The sequence below is a fragment of the Neomonachus schauinslandi genome, chromosome 6 (assembly GCF_002201575.2).
Source record: "Neomonachus schauinslandi chromosome 6, ASM220157v2, whole genome shotgun sequence".
Classification (NCBI taxonomy): Eukaryota; Metazoa; Chordata; class Mammalia; order Carnivora; family Phocidae; genus Neomonachus; species Neomonachus schauinslandi.
The window spans coordinates 54,052,224-54,075,966 of record NC_058408.1 but is presented as its reverse complement, the minus strand read 5'-3'; the positions used below and the strand labels follow the sequence as shown (position 1 = coordinate 54,075,966).

The following is a 23,743-nucleotide window of genomic DNA, read 5'->3' as shown; positions in this document are numbered from 1 at the left end:
TTCTTTGCTGTATATACCTTATCCTATACTGGTCTGTGCTAGGACATCGTGTAGAAAATTCTTATCCTTGCCTTTGCACTGTTCAAAGCTCCCTCTCTGGTGCTGTTAGAGTTTTGTTTTGTCCTTTAATTCCTTCACTGGGGGAGTCAAAACTATGATCCTGCTTAGCCTGTCACCCTGCTGATGGCTTTGCCATGTTGTGATGTTTCTTGGCTGGTCTCTGTTCTGACAATATTGTGTTTGCTGAGCTCTGTCCCAGGTGAGAATGAGCCAGATTTTCTGTTGGGGCAAAGTTCTTGAATAGGATACAAGCTAAAAAAAAAATGCTTTTTCTTCATTGGACAAAACTGTGCATGTGATAACATGCCTATGAAGTTCTTTTAAATTCTTGTCCCCACTATAGAGAATATAATCAATAGTATTGTAATAACGCTGTAGAGTGACAGATGGTAACTACACTTCCAGTGAGCATAGCATAATGTAAAGTTGTCCAATCACTACACTAATGTGACATTGAGTGTCAGCTATACTTCAATTAAAAAAAAAAAAGGATTACAGCCCCCTCTTCCTCACCACAGCAGGGGCTCATGGTATATTGTTTCAGGAAACTGCTTGCTCTGCATGGAACCCCTCTGTGCTGTATTGACCCCAGGAAAGGACCCTTTGTTTAACCACTTCACTCCCACTGTCCTATAGGACATGTGCTATTTGAAAAGTGGGAAAAATACAAGTACGAACAGAGTGTTTTAACAAAGTTTGAATGTTCTTTTCAGTGCATGTTATTTTCTTTGTCCAGTTTCTCTCTTATTACAGCTTGAGGGTTAAATGTTCCATGGGAATATCTCTCCTTGACACATCTATAGTACTTCCTCATTGTCTCTTTAACCCACTTCAACCTACTTCAAGCAGGCTCTGCTCTCACCCTCCACCAAAACAGTGCTTATGATGCTTATCAATTTCCTATACCTGGACACATGTAATGGTTGCTTTTGTATCCACATTGTACTGTATTGCTTCGAAGTAGTAGATATATTTGACCTCTCCCTCCATCTTAGAACACATTTTTCCTTTTTTTTTTTCCCCCTCACAGTTCTTCCTTAGTCTCCTTTGGTTCTCTTTCTCTCTGCTCTTCTGCCTCTAAACGTTGGAGTGGGCTGGGGCTTCTCCTCTTCTCTATCTACACACATAACTCTCTAGCTGAACTCATCTAGTCCTTTGGCTTTAAATACCGTCTGCACGCCCTATTTCTATGACTACCACCATTGTATCTCCAACTCTAAACTGCAAGCTTGGATATCCAATGACCTTCTAGACATACATATTTAAATGTCTAATTGGCATCTCAGATATAACTTTCCAAGACAGAACTCAACCTTTATGTCCATTGTCTTCTTTATCTTGGTAACAGGCACTACCATTAAATTCACAATGTGAAAGCCCACCTTTTATTCCTTTTGTTCCTCACCAGCCCCCTCACACCCATTTCAATGTCCCAATTGTTGTTGCAATACCCAGATTTCTTTCTCTCTTTTTGACTTTTCATAATCTCCACTGCCAGGTTTGTCTTTTCATTCTGTCCTTTTTCTTTAAAAAAAAAAAAAAGATTTATTTATTTGAGAGAAGGAGAGCATGCATGCCCTTGCGAGCTGGGGGGTGGGACAGAGGGAGACGATCTTCAAGCAAACTCCCCTCTGAGTGTGGAGCCTGACTGGGGGCTCAATCTCAGGACCATGAAATCATGACCTGAGCCAAAACCAAGAGTCGGACACAACCAACTGAGCCACTGAGGTGCCCTATTCTGTCCTTTTTCTAATCTTTTCCTCAAAGGGATGGATTTTAATTCGCATTAAAGAAATGCTTATAGTTCCTAAAATTTTAAATATCAGCAAATCAACACAAAATATAATTTCTTGTAAGGGGTAGGTATAATTGAAGTTTACTGTAGTATCAATATGTAAGGTTGTAGTGAGGAACAGGTGGGTTGCAAAAATGGTTTATAAACTCTTACGCACACACAAAAAAGTGATTATAATTTTGTATTTATTAAGAAGTTGATGTTATAAGCACCACTGAAAATGAATTTAATATATCATCAGTTCAATTATGTCCAATAGTTGTGGAGCATGTGACTTGTACAAAGCTGGGTGCCATAAATATTGAGAAAAATTAGAGTTACTGAAGGAATTCACTGCCAAGCAAGGGAGACAGACATATAAGTAAATTGATAGTAAAAGAAGTACAACAACAAAGACATGAACAAGATAAAGCAGAGGTACCCAAGAAGGTATGATTGGCCGACATGGAGAGGGCATGTCCATCACACAGCTGCTTGAACTAAAAACACGGGTGCTTTCCCTCATTCTTCTCTTCCCCTCATCCCTCCCTCCAACCAGTTTGATTTCATGATCTGCTGACTCTACTGCAAGAGGTTGTCAAACTTTTTCTATAAGGAACAGATAGTGAATAGTTGAGACTTTGGGGGGCCATATATGATGTATTTCACTTACTCTTCTCTTTCTTTTCTTATATCACCCTTTAAAACAGTAAAACCTATTTTTAGCTATTTGGGCCATATAAACATAAGCTAAGGCCAGAGTTAGCCCTTGGAGCTACAGTTTGCCAACCACTGCTATCCTCCAAAACCTGTTCCCAAGCCCAATCACTTCTCCGCTCAACTACCATCCTCATTGGAATGACCGCTGTCTCTTTCCTGCACGGCTGCATCAGTCTCCTGTTGGGTTCCTGCTCTTGGCCCTCCCTAATTCACACTCTACAGGGTGGCCAAGTGATCTTTTAAATCATACATATCACTCCTTATATCAAGGAAGGCTTCCCTGATGAACCTACAAAATATTATGTTTTGCAACATTTCTGTGATACTTAAGGAACTGAGGTTGGGAGCAGGGAGGACTGGCACTCCTAGAAAGCCAGCACGGTTCTCACCATTCTAGTTTTATTTTAATAACCATTAAGATTTTCATATTGAAATATAATTATTCTAAATAATGAAAAAGGAATTGATTAGATTTAATTGTAAGCATTTAAGCTTAAGGAATATTAAAAAAAGAAGGGGAAAGAGGAGAGTATAAACTCTGTCATCTAAAGTGGGATAAAACTCAACATTCCTATGTATGTAGTTTATCTCTATTTGAGTTGCTGTGGGTCTTAACATTGGGGACTTCACTGGGTCCTGTCTATATTAAATACTTTCTATGTCATTAGTGAGACCTGGGTGTGAAAATCTCCCTTATCCCTACTTCCTTGCTATTATATACCACCAACTTCATGATATCTTTTCTTACTATTGGCACAACTTTTTCCTGCAGCTCTCCCTTCTTTGTTTCACACATTCTTCTTTTGTTAAGGGTCCAACTTTATTGTGTCTTATCCCAGGTATCCCTAATTCTTCCACAGCTCTATTTTTGAACCACACGACTTAGCATTTTACCACCCCAGCTTCTTAAAGGAAGCAGATAATTTGCAGCAAAAATTAAACATAGGTTCAATTACACATGTCAGTATGAATTAGACACATATTGTTGAGATATTTTCAAGAGTTCCTCCCTTAAATAGTACCTTCTTTTTCTCAAAAGATGAAACTGCTTTTGCATCTGTTGCCTCTTTATTCCCATAAAGTTAAGTTTATTTGTTTTCATTTTTCAATTTAAGGATTGAGTTTGGGTATTATTATCCCTGCTTTACATATGTTGAAACTGAAGCACAGAGCAGGAAAACAGTCCCCCCAAGGATCCTCAATATATGCTCCAGGCATGGCTGGGCCTCCCAGCTTCTGAAGGCCAGACCTGCATTTTTTCTCCTGGTCTTGCTGAGGGCATTTAGAAATTGAAGCAATTTCTAAGCTCTGCTCCAAATCATTTCTAAGTCAAGGTCATTTGTTTGTACCTATTTTGACGATGTCAGCTTTTTCAAGAGAATTCCAAATATACTTTTCCTAAACCAGTGTTTTTCAAACTTGGATAATATGCAAACAGCTTTTAAAGGAAAAGGATCCTCGTCCATTGTGAGCACAGGCAAACTATTTTAACTCATAATATTACTTAAATATGTAGAAACAAAATTTATGTAATATATCTACAAATACATAAACATGTCATACTTGTCATTCTACATCAAAAAAACCAAATCACGTCAAACTCAAACAAATTCATATTACCAAGAAACTTTCACTGATCAGCAACATTAATGTAAGAGATGATGTCCTTTTAGGAAACATAATTAGCTAGTCAACAGGAATATATTCTGGCTTCCAGGCAGGCATAGGGTCTTTTGAGATTGGCATGTCCAGGCTGACCTGCGCTGTATGAGCTCACCACCCTCCTGCCACTTCTATCCTATTGGGATGAAACCTCTTTCCACCCAAGGCACTGTGATGTCATTGGAGGAAAGTCCATAACTGATGCATGGATGTCTCTCTCTGCTCTTTTCTTTATCAGTACGCTATGAACAGAGTACTGCTCCTTTGTGTTTGTGCAAACACAAACATGGACACTAAAATTGACAGCCGATGCTTACTTATAATGTGGTTCCCTAGACAATTCAGAAAATCCCTTATACTAATTTTATTAAGTATCAACACGAAATTTCTTTTGAATTCTCATAAGACCTCAGAAACTCTGGGGATAAGGGAGCTCTAGCTGGAGAAACTTACCGCTTGAAGACTTGGAGAAGCAATCAGAGTTTTCAAGTCCAGCCTTGGACTAGACAGCTACCTACTGGGATGATTGAAGGGCAACCTAAGGATCTCACCCCTACCAGTTTGCTAAAGCACTAGAATGACTCTGTCAATTCAGGCAGAAGGATTGAAGGACCTGATTTAAATGCAAATATATTACCTGAGGAGAATAATTAACAGCAATTGATTCTTTTGCTGACAATTTATTATAAATGTAATTTTGCATGAAACAAAGCCTAGCAGAATGGGACATAACATAGGTGAGTTTGATACCATAAATCATCATGTAATAACTGCCCACTAGTATCAGGGACCTGAAGAGGTAAACAGAGTCCCCATTCTTGGTTTTTAAAATCCAATTGGTAATATAAGACAAATGGAGGGAGAGGGGGAGCTTTCCTTGGATGCAGCGGAGGGAGAAACTTACAAACTACGCAGCAGCAAAAGCCGCCAACTCAAGGCCATCTTGGTTTGGAGCCAGCAGAAAAGCGAAACTGCCCGGATGGAAGAGGTTTGGAGGAAAAAAACAAACCTTCCCTGCCTTTTAGTTTTTTAGCCAGTCTTGAAGCTCTTGTTTATTTTTTACAAGTGTAAAAACGTATCTGTAATAAAAAGTACATGGTTCTTTAATTATGGAATTTTTAGTTGTATATTTCCTTGAAAACTTTCATCTCCCCTCAGATACTCCCCCTTGATGTATTCTGTGCAGTCCACTGTGGGAGTGAGGGAGAGGAATTAATATTACCTCTTAGCCTATAGTCCTATCTCCTCTCTCTTTCCATGGCTGTCGACACAGTTCCACAATTCTGGATTTCTTACAAGTCTCTCTTGAATAGGAAACCATAGTTTAAAGTTGTTTATGTTGTTTCATTGCTTGCCACCCTCCTGGCTTGATATTGTTCATGCTTAATGTGTGTTTATCTGGTGGGCATGTAATTAACTTGCAATTTTGCCTTCATAGTTCTATGGCTTACAAGTGTAAAAGCTGACTGTTACAAACTACTTTGAAGAGAGAAAACCTTACTGCATTTATGGGTAGGAAGTGGATGGCTAAAAAAGGGTTTCCCCAACGAAAAGTAAAGAAACATTTATCAGGAGTCCCTGAATAGACAGCCCTCTCATTTAATATGTAATGCACATAATCTCATTTAATCCACATACCCCCTATGAGGCATGAATTATCACCTCATACAGAGATAAGACTTAGAAAAATAAGGTAACTTGCCTAGGTTCACATAGCTAGTGTCAGAGCTCATATGTGAGCCCGTGTCTTAACCCCCAAACTATGTGTCCTTTCCCCTCACCACACGGCCTCTCCTGGAAGTCCTCTCCTGATGGTCTTTGTCTCTAGGAGATGGGATGGGGCCACCTGAGCATGCAGTGAAAGCAGAGAGCACTTTTAGCTTGGGTTGCTTCAATCCCTTCCCCCTTATAAATCAGTCACTTCACTCATCCTTTCTGTCTTCCTCCACCCTCTCCTTTCCCTTCCCTGTGCTCTTTTCTTCTTTTTCACCCTTTCCTCAGAAAACAGTCAGCAGACATGATTAGGATTAATGGAGAAGAACTATTCCAGTTCTTTTTCCCTTATCCAAAGCCCTGTTTCTGTGTGAATATGTGTTTGAGCCAATAACGGTACGCAGACCACCAGCTGTGCTTGGAGCAATTCAGCCAAATGTCATCTTAAGTCCAGGGCTGCAACTCAGAAGGTGCATGGAAGGGGGCCCCTTTTTCCCTAATCCATCTCGAGGCCGCATTCCCTGGAACACAGGGAGAAGGGTTCTCACTAAAGTACAAAGGGCAGGGTACCCAGCTCTTCTTTGCAAACACACTGTATCAGTCTCAACAAGAACCCTACAGAATTATGTTAATATCAGTGGTGGGGGGTGGGTAGCTTCCCAGTCAACGGCAAAGAACTGCACAAAAGCTCACTAATTGGGTTGAATGCTCAGTCCTGTTGCTTTTCTCCATAGTGCTGCCTCTTTTAGAGTGTTTCTTTGCTGAAATGATAGAGGAGAGGGGAAAATTCGGCTTTGATTTTTATTTGTAGCTTGGTGATAAATGATGGGGGTAAAATTTAAACCATTCATCTACTAAGTTCTGGGAATTGTCAGAGGATTTTATTTGTATATGCCTTCCTGACCCTCATTTTCTCAGATAAGTAAAAATTATGCTGCATTTGTAAACAGGGTACTTTTATTGAGTTGAACTTTTACGAATGTATGGTATACTTAGTCAAAGTAACACTTTTTATTTAATACAAGTATACTCGAAGGGCTATACATGTAGAATTTTGTATGATTAATATGCACTTGAAAGCTGTTACAAAGTAAGCATAATTTCAGAGTTTGTGGAGTCTCTTTAAGTTCACTTTGTAATTTAATGTGTAACCACTGGAGTCAGAGTTGAGGGATATTACTACCAGAAATCTGTATCATATCACACACCTTTTCAAGTAAACCAGTCACTATTCCAAACTTGAAAGGTACTCATTTTAAAAATGTAAGTTGTGTTTTCTTGAAACAGAGAGAAATGAAGAAATGAGGCCATTAAGCATTTGAAATATGCTCATTTTAAAGTGCTTACAGTATGTTGTGCCATGCTGAGTAAATTTTTTTCCTTCCTAGTAACTGAAAAAGTATAAAACATGAACTAAGTCCCTGTACTTCTCTTACTAGTAGAAAAAATTTAACCCATGAAGTACACTGCTATTACAGAGGTAGCTTATAAATAGTCTATGAACATATATGCCACTGGAATTCATTGTTTTATTTACATCTGTTGCCTTATTTTGTTTCTTGCAGAGCTGCTCAAATGCTATCCTTTTTACCTACCCTTTTAAAATTTCTCATGTATAGAATTTTTTTCCTGGTGAAAGACTCTTTCCTTGAGTGAAAAGTCCTGGAAATTCATAACTGCATAAACCATCTCCCTCCATCTCTCTCTCACACACACACACACACACATGCTAATAATCAGTTCGTTTTTTTAAAAAATCATGTATTGTTGGGAAATGCTATTGTTCTGCTTTACTGACTATTCATTTTTTCTAAAACAACCATATATAATGACTAGATATAGATACTGTATGTTCAGAGTTCTTAGTTGTCAACCACAGCATCTACGCTAGTTGTTTAAGTAGAAAAATATTTATTAAGGGAGATAAGTTGCTCAAAGAACCATTGGGAGGGCAAAATTACAGAATTGGGCTGACTTTCCCGGACTGGTTCTCCAAACTGGAGTTCAGAGCTGGGGTTGCCAGGGAGCTGTTGCCTCTGCCAAACTGGCTGCTACACAGTCGGGAAGGGCCCCCCCACCCCGCCCCATATTACAGCCTCTGGATCCAGAGCCATCCCCCCTCTGCCATGATCTGGGCCAGTGAAGCAGGTGCCACATACTCTGTAGCCCACCGGTGTGACTCACTTCTGAATCAAAGGCCGGCATAAATAGGAATATATCAGACTGGCTGAAACTATATCTCATCTGGAGCCCTAGCTATGAGAGCAAGATTGGGAAGGGAGAGTTTTGAGTTGAACGCAAGCATTATAAGGAGTTTGGAATGGGCATTGACGTAGCCCATCCTCAGAATCCACTTAATAGCTGTGATGCATCTAATCTATTAAGATTCTGTGCCCTTCCCCTACTTGGAAACTATGTGTGGGTGAGGCTTGCAGAATATAGGATCTCTCTGTAAGGTGATCAGGTAGCAAGCTGCTCTTTTTGTTGAAATGTTAGAATACAGAACATTTTCTCTGAAACTGTTTAGTTCCCTCGAGAAGAGCAGTCTGATAGTCCTGCTTGGTTGGAGGCAGAGAAATACATCTGGTTGCTGGCACTCTGGGGTAGGGCAGGAAAAGGGGAGGAGGGACATTTCAACATGAAGACTTTCACTAAGTTCTCGAGTTCTTATTCCGCTTTTGCTATTCCCCCTGCCTGGTATCTCTGGGTCCCAGAACTTCTCTTGTATAATTCTCTCTAGAGAAAAAGCCTCTGATCTCCTGCTAAGGGTAGGAATGCACTGCTGTGTGTTGAGGAGGTAACCCTGTGTCATTAGTTCCGTGTACCTCTGTATATCTGATCTTGCTGTCTCAGCCCCACAACCGTCCCCTTGCGTAGGGTATCAGGTGCCTCCAAAGAACAGGACAGGGCCCAGCTGGGGTGGCTTCTCCTCCATTCTCTCCCCCTGTAGGAATTTGGGGGAATAATTCCTTCCTGTATGCTAAGTTAATGAATACTCCTCTGCCTTCTCTCTTCCAAAGCTTTCAGGAAATTTCTTGTCTAATGTTTTCTCCCCTCCCGTTTTCTTTATCCTTATGGGTCAATATCTTTTTATTCTTCTACTATCATCATAATGGGTTTAGGGGAGGGAGAAGAGATGTGGTCAATCTGCTATGCTTAGGCATAAGTCCTTTACATTTATTCTTTGGTATGCTTATCATTATCAGTCTTGTCCATTTTCAATCTTGTATGTATAAATACTCATGACTGTTTCTTTAAATATAAGAATTAATATAGAGATTAAATATAAACATTTGAGAATAAAGCCTAATTTTCTCACTTTAAAATTACAAAAGTCCTTTTTTTGGGAGGAGAGGGGAGTGCACATTTTGAGGGTATTAGAGGTACCTGGAAATACAATATATACTAAGTGCAAAACAAAACAAAAGTGGTACTGTCTAAGAATGCAAAGAGAATGGAGGAGGGAGCCCTCCAGTGGGCTCTTATGGCCAGGCAGGCTTCCTGGAGGAGGTGGGAATTGAATTGGACTCTGAAGAGAGGGAAGGAGCCGGGAAAAGGGTAAGGTCTCAAGTTGGGTAATGGCAAGCATTGCTGTCTTTCCCTTACCCAGTGGGGATATGCCAGTGTGTAGCTCCATTTAAGCATCTGAGTGAGTGCAGGGGGGCAGACCTGAAGGCAATGGCATATAAACCATAGAGTTTTCTTGGGCCTACTGTGACAGCCCATCAAGCCTACACGTGGGCAGTTTCTTCAGTGCCCAAGATGAAAAATATAAAGAAGTACTTTTTCCTAGCAGCCTCCTGGCTCACAGATGCTGTTTACTACTCAAGATGTAATTCTGATTAAAGCAGGGCATTAGAGCTTAAATGAAAAGATGGGCAGTTTGTATTATGAGTTTCATCCTTGTACATCTCTTTAGTTATAACTTCTTAATAGCAATAAACACCAGATTTTAGTTTTCAACAGCATGTGGATCTAGTATTCTGGTATTCTCAATATTTTTATGGCCTTTCTTTTTTCTTTGATATTTTGATTATTTTCTAAGTCACTCATCATCTCTGAGTCCTTAATCTAAGCAAAGCACTATGCCAGCCCATGCGGGACTCAGTCATATGTTCATTCAACATGTGTTTGATGAGTGTCAACTATGCAACTAAAACTAAGAAAGAGTTGCTTCCCTCAAAGAGTTTATGCTTTGATAGGGAAGTCAGGACACAGTTACATAATAGCAGAGGAACAAGATACATAGAATGATTAACAACAACAATAATAACGGTAATAATAGTAGCAGATTTGTTCTTTCCCTAGGAGTTTACCTTGTAGTTGAAAAGGCAGAGCATACACACACTTTGGTGAAACACTCGGCCACTTAGAAATAAGATGGAGAATAAACCAAGCACAGAAATGCTGTCAAGGGATTGGACTGGGATGAGAGAAATTCTGGAAATGGTAGAGGAGGCATCAAAGTGCCCAATCATCAGGCAGGGTATGGCAGGGGTGGTTTGAACCAGAAGGATTTGCTAAATCACATCCATGGTTCTGGGAGATATCTGTTTGCTCAGAATTCGCAGGGAGCTAGACGGAGCCGCTCGGTATAGGAGACCTAGAGAGATAAGGCACATCAAGTTCCAGGCAGACTGGGGGAGGGCAGAGCCCTGGCACCATGAGAACACCAGGAGAACGAGGCTGGCAGGTAGACCAGACTCAGGAAGAGGGATCTGGAAATCCAGGCCTGTGTACTGGAGTTCTTCAGTGTTCCAATTGCATTTCTTAGAGGCAACATCTGAGCAAAAGGATGAGTCTACTGGGCAGGTTTTCTCATAGCCCTGCTCCTGCCTCAATCAGAGAAGCATCACCTTTTAATCTACCCAATATAATGAGCTTTGGCGTCAGAATTCTTTTTAAAGGATTCCCCAATTTAAAAATAATAAGTCTGCAAGTGGGATGGGGAAGGAAAAGAAGACAGAAACATGAGACCTGTAATACTTTAAGAAAAAAATGCACATTAAGTCTGAACTAGATGGAGTCATCTTTTGCAAGAGTTCTGCAGAGTGGCAAATAGGCAGTGGTATTTCTGGTGGAAAAAAATAGGATAGACAAAGACAAGAAGATATGGCTAGATGTGTTCTGTGTGGAAAATAAAAATGCATTGATTTTCCTGGAAAGCAGGAGTCCTGTGCTTGGCACAGTGGGTATGGCAAGGAATTTGAATTTACTCTGAATGGCAGTGCAGTTTCGTTTTGGAGAATGAGGCAGGGTTGAGGAGCATGATGGAAATGTATGCTTACATAACTCTTGTGTCAGTTACTCAAAGGATGAAAGGCTAGCATTATTTTATGGAGCATCACATTTTTCTTGGCCCAGGTACCTACCCCCAAACCCAGGATAATGTCTCTAGTTTCCCTGTTTGCAAACATTCTGGCCACATGTATCAAGGAAAAAAGAAAACTCTGTCAGGAAAAATATTGATGAGCATTATTATCTCTTGAGCAACAAGCAAATTATAATAATAAGGGTGTCCCCTGGTATCTCATGAGTTTCCAGGATTCTGCAAAAACATTTACAGTCCCTGGATGAGGGGGATTAATTTTCAACTTGGACTAATCTATGGGCTCCTGCCCTGTTTTTGGACCAGGTTCTTGGTGGCACAATCTGTCTCTTCCTTTGGCTGGTGCAGTGGTACCGTCCATGTGGCTTACACACTTTGCTGTACGGTTGGGTCATAGGAATGTTCTGTTCATTGCTAGCAGGGTGGTGCAGCACTGAGAGAGGACTGATATACGTCAGTTTCTCAATAGGCGAACAGACATTTAACAAATTAGAAGTATACGGCATGATAAATGCAGTAACAGAGAATAAACATGGGATATCATTATGTGAGTATGAGAAGAGGAGTGGTCAAAACTAGGAATCTTTGCTCCAGTGAAGCTCAGCTATTCCCAGCAGTATGGAATATTCTGTCAATCTGTCATGAAACCTCATTCTATTCTGATTATCTATTAGCCTGAGAAATATTATCACAATCTTTTGAAATGTTACAAAAAGCCAGTGAAGAATTATAATAAATATATATTTAGAAAATAAATTCAGTGCCATTATTACATATTTCAAAAATGTATTTGGTGCCATTACTGACTTTTTCATACATTTTTCTTAATTCTCTTCTAATTTCTTATGCTCTCCTGTTTTTTTAAAAAATTACATCTCTTCTTACCTCATCAGAACAATGTATCTCCTGGTTTGTGTTTTTCATCATTTTGAAGTGTATTGAAATGTTGATGTGCATGCATGTGTTTAAGCCATGAGGTTTGTATTAATAAAATCAAGTATAATGGCCTAGGCTAGTAAAATTTCACCTAATAGGATACTAGCAAAAAGCTATAAATTCACTCAAAATCAGTTTTTCAGGCATTAAAATAAGATTTTATATCACCCCTGTTTAATTTTTAATGTAATAGTATAGACATATTAATGGACATAAGAGTAGATATGTAGACACAGTAGTAAAATGGTATAAATATGACATAGTGGTAACATTTCATCATGTTGGAATTTTATTTATGCTGCATCGTTTACAGCCCACTGTGTATTAAGCAGTATCTGTATGTGCAGCAGTGTATATAACTGTAAGTGTAAACACGAAAGGATTTTAACATAAACCTTGCCCTCAAAGAGCTTCCAATTTATTTGAAGAGGCAAGATGAACATAAATAAGAAATGGCATCCTATGTAGCCTAGGACAAAAGACATGGAAATTTGAGAGCTCTTAAAAAAAGGTATATATGAAGTGCCTGGGTGGCACCGTTGGTTAAGTGTCCAACTCTTGGTTTCAGCTCAGGTTGTGATCTCATGGTCATGTGATCGAGCCTCCGCGTCGGGCTCCATGCTCAGTGTGGAGTCTGCTTCAGATTCTCTCTTCCTCTCCCTCTGCCACTCCCACTAGTATGCTCTCTCTCTAAAATAAATAAATAAATATCTTTCAAAAAAATAGAAAAATGAAAAAAAAGACATAAATGACATGCTGTAATCAGAGTAGGCTTCATGGAGGAGGTGGCACTTGACCTTAATTTCAAGGCCATTAGCATGTGCCATCTTGCAGGGAAGAAGGCATTCCTAGCAAGTAGAAGCCATACAAACAGAGGCAGAGAGAGAAATACACACGACAGTCAACCTAAACATTGTAAAGACTTCATGATCAAAAGCAGTGCCAACCCATTAAGCATCTTTTAGAGGTTTTTTTCTTTCCTACAGAATTTTTATTTGATTCTCAAATATATGTGACTATCAAATATCTTACTCAACATTTGGCTTTGTTTATCAGACATTTTCAAATTAATTCAACAAATATTTATAATATGATGTATAAATTTCAGTGACCAAGCTATGCTAGGCATTATAATATATAGAAATGAAGAACTCATTGTCTCAACCTTGAATATTTTGTTGCCTTGTTGGTGAGAAAAATGTATGTATAAATAAGACACAAGGTAGTCATCAAACCAAGGCCACTCAAACATTCCCCAAGTTTTGAAACTCCCTACATATAAATCACCAAGTATATAAAGACTTTCCAATCCTTTGCATATGCAGGAGCTATTCTTCTACACACCCAACCCTCCTCTCATACCCACTGTAGCTCCTTCCCACAACCAAGTTATATTGATGGTGCCCTGCCAGCTAGAAACCATCATTGGCCCCCTGTTGAACCCACATCTGTCATTCATTGATCCTTTTGTTTCCTTACAAGATCAATGAACACGTCCTGTAGCCATCATATAATTACCACCTCCCTCTACCTTGATTCAGCTGCCTTTTGCCACTCACAGTTCAGATATTTCCACCTCAGACAACACCCTTTCACACATTTAATGCATCCTTTTGGGGGCCTATCTTATTTCTCCTCTTTCTTCTAATACTTGTCAAGTTACTGGAAGGAAAGAACACAAACTCTCATGTTCCCTTTCTCTTTGAACAAAGAATCCCTGGATGCCTCCCATACAAATAGTGCTAGTAACCATTTTTTATTGAAGAAAAGAAAGGTACTATGTTTAAAAATGAAAAAAAAAAAAAGATGTTGAATTAGTGACATCAGCTTCTAAAGCTTTTGAAAATATGCAGAAGTTTCTTTCTGAATCTCCATGAAAGAAAAACCTTCCTCTAAAATTTTACAGTTGCTTCCTCCAAAATGTCTACTTAGTACAAGATCTTTAAAATATCAAATTATATCTTATTTATTTATAAATGTTGCAAAAACATTTTCTACTTTTTATTTTTCTTTTCAAATGTAACCTACTTGAACAACAGAATTGACTGAACATTCTGAATTCCAAATGAACAACCTTCATACAAATTTTGTAATGTAATGCATTTATAAGATGAGGATGCCTCATATAATGTATAATTCAAAATGAATAGCATAAACAATACCTATTATATGAGTTGAAAGGAGAGAGACAGGAGAGTGACAAAGAGACAGTCATAAAACTTGGGAACACTTTTAGCACAGAAGGTAAAACTTGAACTTGACTGTAAATAATAAACTGATGTGGTAGGGAGAAGTTGAAAGGGTACCTCAAGTTGGGAAAAGACTGTTGACAAACTTGTATTTGGTTGAAATGGAGACTTTTTACGGAAGAGCAAAATATACTGACCAATCGGGATTGGACCAATTTGTAGGTCTTTCATGTGACGAAAGTGACCGATGTCACATTAAGGAATTTCATGAATTCTCTTCCAGAAATAATGGAGAGCTATGAAAATTTGGAAGAACTGTCATGGATTTGACAGAGTAGTTTTAGAAATTTGCCCCTCCCTGGTGATGTTCAAGGAATTAGAAAGCAAAGAGATTAGATAGGAGGCCATTTATAGCCTTGTGAGATGCCAGAGGCCCAGACTAACGTGGTAGGGATGTTAGACAACAGGAGCTCTGACTAATGCTTCCAGCAGAATGCACCATAGTCTTCAAGGGGTGAAGGAAAACAAGACCTTAGAAGTGGTAGTGAGGTTTCAGATTGGGTGACTGGGAGAATGCAAAATACACCTAATGGCAGAAACAGGGAGGTCAGAAGAGGAAAAAAAAAATGGATGGGGGGCGCCTGGCTGGCTCAGTCAGTAGACCATGTGATCCTTTTATTTTGGGACCATAAGTTCAAGCCCCACATTGGGCATAGAGCTTACTTTAAAAATAATTATAAATAAATAAATAAATAAATAAATAAATAAATAAATAGTAAGTAAGTAAGTAAATAAGAAAAATCGGATGGGTGAGAGGATATGGGGCCCAACTCTGTCAATAGAAAGTTAATGTGAGCCACAGAATGCCACTTTAAATTATCTAGCAGCCATATTCAAAACACTAAAAGTAAACAGATGAAATTGTATTTAGTAATATTTTATTTGCCTTAATATATTCCAAATATTATCATTTTTACATATAATCAATACAAAAATATTGATGAGATTATTTACATTCTTTTTCTCACACTAAGTCTTTGAAATCTGGTATGTATTTAATACTTAGAGCACATCCCAATTTAACTAGCCACATTTCAAGTGCTCAGTAGTGACTGTGGCTGGTGGCTACCATATTGGACAGGGTATTATTGGCCAGTTTACTCGAACCAACAAATATTATGTAGCAAATGTTTCAGTTCAGCTGGTGCTAAGATTCATTGTATTTTGGAAATTATAATTCTGTTTATCCTTTCTCCTCCTCTATTCCTTTTGTTTGTTTTAGCTACTTCATATTCAAGATGAACATCTTTAACAGAACATCATTCTTTCCCCAAAGCACCAAGAATCTTAGAAATATCCCTGATAGATTGTTTCATTGCTGTCTCTTAATTCTCCACTTGACTTACAACTTTAATTAAACAAGTCAGTCTGAATCTTCTTTTTCATCTCCCTTTCTCAGTCTTAAAACTCTTGATTATGAAATAACTTAGCAATATGTCCTCAAAAACCTTGGGTAAATGACACTTCGTACTTTGGAAATGAAACTACATTTTTCATGTTCCCCTGTCTGCATATGTGTGTATTTCTCCAGCATTTAATGTCTGACATAAACTCGCTGGATTTTTGGTCTTCACTATATGCTAAAGAACACAGTATGAAAGGGAGCCTACTTCTATAGAAAACACGCCAAGGACATTGTGTTCCATCTTTACAATGAAATGCAGATTTCCCATTAAAAGGCGAATCCATCATTTCAAAAGGTTGAATAGGATGGTGCATTAAAAAAATCCAGCTGCTTAAATTTAGGGCATTGAAAAACATCCAATAAAAAAAATGTTCCCTGGATTTCAAGCATTTTCATTTGATTATGTATTGGATAGCTTTTCATTCAATCTGTGATCTTGCCTCTTAGAATTCTGTCCTAAAATAGCCTGACAAGTGTTTCAAACAAGTTAGACTCAACTATGATACTTCATTAACTTAAACTATGTATTTTGTTACTAAGAACATCCTTGTGTTTGCTAATATATTATTGAATTTTGCACAAGAAATATTGGAATTTTCTTACAGTGCTTTGCTTTTTCATGTTTATTCTTAGGCTTCTCTCACTCCCATTTAGTTTCTTTTATGTGTTTTTGAGCTTCTTTGCTGACATTGTCTGCCAGGACAGCCATTTGGTTCTCCAGCCAACTTCCTTCAACTGATTTAGTCCTCAATTTCTCTCTGCCTCCCTATTCTGATGTGTTCTGCCCAACTTTTGTCTAATTAATTTGGGGCTAAGAAGTGGCAAAGCCAGTGATTCTCTGGGTAGTAACTCTCTCTGGGGCCTGCAGACAACATGGCCCCCACAAGCTGGCTAGGGTGCACATGTGTGTGCACGTGCACATGTGTGTGCGCGTGCACCTGCATACGCTCACGCACACACACAGAGTTCTGCTCCACTCTACTGAGCCTAGTGCTGTAGGGGCTATAGGGACAAAAAGGCTTATGTCAAACATGTCTGTACAGTGCATGCATTTTTTGACAGGAAATACAGTAATAGTAGTTTATTAAAAGTCATGGCTAAGTATCCATATTTCCCTCCTCTGGAGTCTAGTCCTGCTTTTTCTCAGGACCAGCACCAGAGATACAGGCTGGGACCATACACAGGGTACTGCTGAACAAGGACTGTGCTAAAATGCCCCTGGTAATAGATATTGACTAGGTTTCGAAGCTGAGTGTTTGATTCTCTCCTATTAGACTGATGGTTAGGCATTTATACATATGATAATATTGTCCCTCGGCCAATCCTAATAGTAAATATTTCTAATAATTCTTTGGCATCCAGTACGCCTAACACAGTTTAGTCCCATTTGCAGACCTCCCTCCCCAATTTCCATTTTCTTCCTAAAGAATTGTTAATTTTAAAAGAGAATTTATTCTAGTTAATATCAGTCTACTTCTAATGGGTTCTTTTTTCTCAAAGAGCTCAACAATGGAATCACTTTTTTCTGGACCCACATTTTATTCTAGACCCAGGTGAAGGAAGTATTTTGCTGTGCTTTCTCCTGGTTTATAGGGGGGTATTTCATACCGGGGTCCTGTGCTTCCAGGCTCCTGCCACCACTGGCTATCAAAACTGCTTAGGCTGCAAATAAAATATGAAATGAAATCCATCTGGCATTTCTCATTGAATTAGGACCAGAACATTTTTGTTAAATATTAACAGATGGCTAAATTCTTAATATCAAACTAACATTTTAAAACATCTAAGGGGACCCACATGAGGAAGAAAGGATAGAGGACCATGTGTTCTCTCTATCACTGAGCCCTTCCTTCCTCCACACTTTTCCTCCCCTCATCCTTCCGACCCATGTGTTGAGAATCACTGGAGTCTCTTTTCTCAGATAGCTTTTATTTATTGATAGCTGGTATTAAAATAGTGTGTGATGGTATCAAAATATTGTAATCAATTGTTGGCCAACTCAGGTGATGTGTTGCCATTGGCAGGCTTCAAGATCTTTTATTAAAGCCAATTTCTCTCCCTCTCTTTCTCTCTCAATAGGAAAAAGAAAAGAAGTATATGCTCCCTTTGGACAACCTGAAAGTTCGAGATGTGGAAAAGAGCTTTATGTCTAGCAAGCACATCTTTGCACTTTTTAATACAGAACAAAGGTAAGAAAATGGAGCAGCTTCTGTCTTCAGATATTTTTTACTTGAATTTCTATGTGATCTAGAGATCATATTTACAAGAGTTCCTTTGGTCCCAACTTGAAATTTGTTAACTCTATAGTTTTCCTTTCATTTAGCTTGTATGTTTAGCTTTCACCCTAGGTTATGGGTACAAAAGATTAAAACTTAGAGTAAGAAGGATCTTCAAATATTTATTAATTATTCCCTGCTCTTTCAGCAGGCACCCAAATCATGCTGCTTTCATTCTTAAAGTACATTTTATTATTTTAAAGTCTTCCTTGTCCTGAATTTATTTATGTACATACTTACAAATTACTGTCATAATTTCTAATAGTACCTATCCAGCATGGGTGGATATTACCCAAGACCTTCTTATTTATATTAAGATGGCAGTTTTGCATTGGTGAATAGAATTATTCACTTAATGCGAATACAAATATGTAGTACCTCACAGTTTTTCAAAGCATTATACTCAGTCATTTTTTAATCCGTTTCCCGTGAGGTCGAAAGATAAGAGTAGTTTGGTGACCATTTTATAAATTAGAACTGTAGCTCAGAGAGGTTAACTGACTTTCTTCAGATCCTAAAATTAGTACATGAGAAAGCTTCAAACTGAGTCAGGACTTCTGGGTGTAAGTCCTTCCTTTTCCTTCCACTTGTGTTTCTTGTCTGGTTTTGTTGCTGTTGCTTGTTTGTTTTCCTGCCCCTCACCTACAACATCAAACTTAATTTGGGGCTGATTATCATGGAGTGCCATGGTTACTTACTGAAGTCAAGCAGTAAAATTAAATAAACAAATGGAGAGGTGATAGAACATGGCGTAGAGATATGTCAGAGGGTTACAATGAGGTGAGGATAACAAGGAGATCTTTTCCAAATGGAAATTTTCTAGGAAGAAGCTAATTAATTTCTGTGAGTCAGTTATTAAGAGACTGAGTCATTAGGTGGCAGGGTCTAATTTTAACCCATCTCTTTGGCCTTTTATCTTTATTTAGCAATGAATGAAGTTCCTTGATTAGGTTCAGTGACCGGCCCAGGGTCAATCACACAGTAAATTAAAATAGCAAAAGGAGGCTTCTTCCTACATTCCCAGTCAGTCGCTCAGAGTGACTCATTATACAGAAATACTTAGAAAAACCACAAGAACAAATCATTTAAAAAATCAAGGGGAAAGAAGATTAAATGTAATTCCCCTACTGAACACTGAGATGGGAGTTTTTAAAGACTTAGTATTGTTTGAGAGTAGCTTATGAAAAAAAAAACACTGTGATGATAAAGAATAAAAAGATTTCCTGGAGAGAGCAGTAGTGTGTCCTAGTACTAGGGCCAAACTTAGTACTGTTTACATACTTTCCTCAAAGCAGTGGGTAATTGGGAGGTCCCAAAGGAACCTTCACAGATGTGCTCAGCCTTCCTGCCTGAATGCAGAGTTGGAAGTGTGACTACTACCAAGACGTCGATTTGAATTCTTGGTCAACCTGGAAAGTTCAGGTTATAAGAGGGCTTGGTCCAAAATTTAAAAAAATCAGACAGTGGTAGAGTATCTTTTTAGATGAAATACAACTGTGGGTGTTTAAGAGAGCAAAAGGCACCAAAATAAGATAACTCTGACTTCTAAAATTCTAGGTAGGTATTCTGGAATCCTCGAGTTCTCAGAAGGTAGTGAACTCTTCAAGCACTTCTCAGAGACCTCTGTGAGTACAAGGATGTCCCATCTATAGGCATATTTGCCATTGTCTTTTCCTCTGAAATCTTGATTATTTTCAGTTATTTTTGTACTGGTTAGAACCTCCAGTACAATGTTGAATACGATTGGGCATCCTTATTTTGTTTTTAATTTTAAGGAGACTTATTTAATTATTTTATAATTAAGTACTTTCTGATAGGTAACTGGTATCAGGTAAAGAAGACCCCTTGTGTTTCTAGTTGCTAAGGTTTTTTATTTCTGTTTGAATCATGAGTGAATGTTGAATTTTATTAAGTGCTTTTTCTGTCCCTACAGAAATTGTATAATTTTCTTCTTTAATCTGTTCATGTAGTGAAATAGATTAATAGACCATATAATGTTAAACCATCCTGATCTCTTGGGATTAAACTAAGTCATTTTACAGTATTATTTATTATGCATTCCTGGCTTTTTTGCTAAGAAGTTGCTTAGACTTTTGCATCTGTGGTTATAAGTGAGATTGGCCCATAAATGTCCTTTTTTTGTGCTGACCCTGCCTGGTTTTCATATATTTCTGTTAGCTTTATAATTGAAGTGGGAATAAGTCCTTATTGTTCTTTGGAACACTTCGTGTAAGATAGGGATTAACTGTTAATTGATTATTTGGTACAACTCACCCATAAAATCAGCTGGCCCTAGTGGGCAGTTTTGCTAAGTAAACTTTTAGCTAGTGATTTAATGTATTTAGTAATTATAGGTTTGTTAGGTTTTCTATTTTTATCATGGGTCATTTTGGATAAATTATATTTTTCTAGGAAATTGTCCATTCTATTCATTTTTAAGTATATTAGTATCAAGGATTTTTTAATGTTCTATTTTTTCAAATTCCTGCTGTATCTGAAATTTGACTCCTTTTTATTTCTAATATTAAACCTTATCTTTTTAAACATAATTATTCTTGTCTGACTTTTATCTATTTTCAAAGAAACAGCTTTTGACTTTTTTTATTCTTTTTTTGTTTATATTTTTTTCTATTTCAATAATCTCTGATCTTTTCTTCAATATTTTCTTCCTTGTATTTTCTTTTTATTTATTTTGTAGGTCTTTTTTCCTAACTTCTTAATTTAGATGTGTATCTCATCAATTTTTGTCCTTTCTTTTTCTTATATATGCATATAAATTTATAGATTTCCCTCTAGGTAGTCTTGAAATATAATATGTTTTGTTATCATTAAGTTCTGTTTTCTTCATCTTCTATTTCTATAATCTTCATTATGATTTCTTCTATGAGTCATTTAGAATTATGTTTTACATTTTTTGGTGCATGGACTTTTATTGGTTTGTTGTTGATTTCTAACTTAATGGTATTGTGGTCAAAGAATACAGTCTAGATATGGTGAATTTTCATAAGTATTCCATGTGTGCTTGAGAAGAATGTATTGATTTGGGAGTGTGGGGTTCCATGAGAGTCCACTGGATTATGCTGGTTCATTGTATTACTCAGACTCTATAGTTATTATCTTTTTTCATATTACTTAATTCAAACACTCAGTGAATTTATATTAGGCAGCCATATGTGCCAGGCACTGCTCTATATACTTAAAATACATTTGTGAATAAAATAGACAAAAAAGATGATACATTTTAGATTATGTTCCAGAGAGGGGTTTTGGCAGGGAGACAGATAAAAGCCATAAAGAATCTCACTTCATCAGAGGGGTATTAAAAACCTCACTTTGTGATTATGAGCTTGATTATTGTTATTTGCTTTATGTATTTTGAGGCCAGTCTATGTTATTAGATTCTTGCAAGTTTAGAATTGCTTTATCTTCCTGAAGATAGAAATATATATATAATTTTGTGGCGACCCTCTTCATTCCTAACAGTGCTCTTTGCCTTAAAATTTATTTTGTCTGCTCTTAATATAACTATATTACCTTTCTTTTAGTTAATATTTGCTTGGCTTATCTTTTTTACCTTTTTTGCTATCAACCATTTTTAAAAAAAGACTATTTGAGAGAGAGAGTGCGGGTGGGGGTGCAGAGGGAGAGAGAGAATCTCAAGCAGACTCCCCACTGAGTGTGGAGCCTGACGTGGGGCTGGATTTCACGACCCTGAGATCATAACTTGAGCCAAAACCAGGAGTCTGACACTCAACCAACTGAGCCACTGAGGCGCCCCAACCATTTTGTATTTTTATTAAGTGTTTCTCTTATACTGCATGCATCTGGATTTATTTGTTTTTAATCTAATGTGAGTCCTTTTTCTTTTAGCTAGTGAGTTTAGTCCATTTATATCTTTATAACTGATTTATTGAGTTTATTTGAACACCTATTTTAGTCTTCCTCTTATCCTGCCTTTTCTATACTTGTTTTCTACCCTCCCCACTTCTTTCCTGACTTTTTAAAATTGAAGTTAATTTGTTTTTCTCCTTATATACTTTAGTAGTTATATACTTTATTTTTATTCTTTTAGAAGTTATATACCTTATTTTTTTATTTTTATTCTTTTTAATTACTCATTTTGACTTTAAGTTTGAAGTTAGTCTTTCTACTCTTTTTCCAAAATGACCTTGAAACACTTTAACTCCACTAACTTTCCTGATTTCCATACTGTTGTTACCAGTATTTGAGTTCCGTATTACTTTCTTACCACCTTTTTCACATTGGTTCACATAAGCAATGTTTGTTTAGATTTATTAACAAGATTGTCAATTTCTTTGTTCACTTTCCTCTTGTATCCCAGTGTTTAATATTGGTTCATTCTCCTTCACACTAAAGTATACCTTTTAGAAATCCTTTCAGTGGGCAGTACTTGGTTGTAACTCTCAGTTTGGTGTTTGTTTTCCTGAAAATGTTTTTATTTTGCTCTCATTTTTGAATAATACTTCAGTTGGATATTAAATTATATATTGATGGTTCTTTTATCTCATAAGTTTGTAGTCATTATTCTCCCATATTCTGGCTTCAACTTTTAAGAAATCATCTAATTGTTGCTTCTTTTTAAAGTTAATCTATATTTTCTCACTGGGTGATTTCAATATCTCTTTTGCTTTTGGTATCCTGAAGCTTCAATATGATGTGTTTATGTGTGTTTTGCTTTATATCTCCTGCTTGGGATTCATTGTGTTTCCTAAACCTGAGGATTTATCATTATCATAAAGAGTGAAAAACTGTATATTATTATCTCTTTGACTTTTGTCTCTTCTCTGTTTTTGTTTTTGTTTTTTTTTTGCTTTTCCCAGAATACCTATTAGACACATATTAAACCATTTTATCCTGTTCTTTCTATGTTTAACTCTCTTATACATATGTGTCTCTTTGTGCCTCATTTTGGTCATTTCTTTAGTGCTATCTTCCAGTTTGCTGGTACTCTCTTCATCTGTGACCAGGGCAAAACGAACTTGCCTATCATCTTTCTTTGTTAGTGAACAGGTTTTTTTTTTTTTTTTCTCAATCCATGCTTTTTCCGAGGATGTGGCCATTGGAGAGTGCTGGCTGTCACATAAATCCCAAGATTCTTGTTTCCTTTTTTCTTTTGGGCTACTACAACTCAAGCCTTTTGGTTACTGAAACTGACACCATTCAGTGTCAAAAATGACAGTCTTTGTTTGTTTGTTTACTCTTAAGGATCTGTTTCATTTCAGAGAGAGGTTAGGCATTTAAAATAATGTTTTCCAGCAATTTTAGACTTCTTGTAGGAAAGAGTTTTTAAATTTTTTATTCTGCCCTTTTGGTTAAAATGAAGTGGCCTTTCATTAGTATTACATTGTTGAAACACAAAACTATGTTCCTGACTTCCTCCAGAAGTGACGATTTTGATAAAAGTGTACTAGAAGGATAGCCTGGGAGTTCTCAGTGTTTACAGACATTAATGTTTGGGGCACCTGGCTGGCTCAATTGGTAGAACATATGACTCTTGATATCAGGGTTGTGAGCTTGAACCCCACTTTGGGTGTAGAGATTACTTTAAAAGTAACAGAATCTTTAAAAAAACAAACAAACAAAAACAAACATAATGTT

The 23,743-nt window shown here is 37.5% G+C and overlaps 1 protein-coding gene across 4 annotated transcripts in view; it reads left to right on the top strand.

Moving 5' to 3' along the window:
* DNM3 (dynamin 3) overlaps nt 1-23,743 on the top strand; it is a 576,371-nt gene that overhangs the window by 393,249 nt on the left and 159,379 nt on the right. For all 4 annotated transcript variants that reach the window (XM_021682631.1, XM_021682630.1, XM_021682632.1 and 1 more), the window contains one exon: nt 17,928-18,037. In XM_021682631.1, coding sequence (XP_021538306.1) covers nt 17,928-18,037 — 110 coding nt within the window. The remainder of the gene's footprint in view (nt 1-17,927; nt 18,038-23,743) is intronic.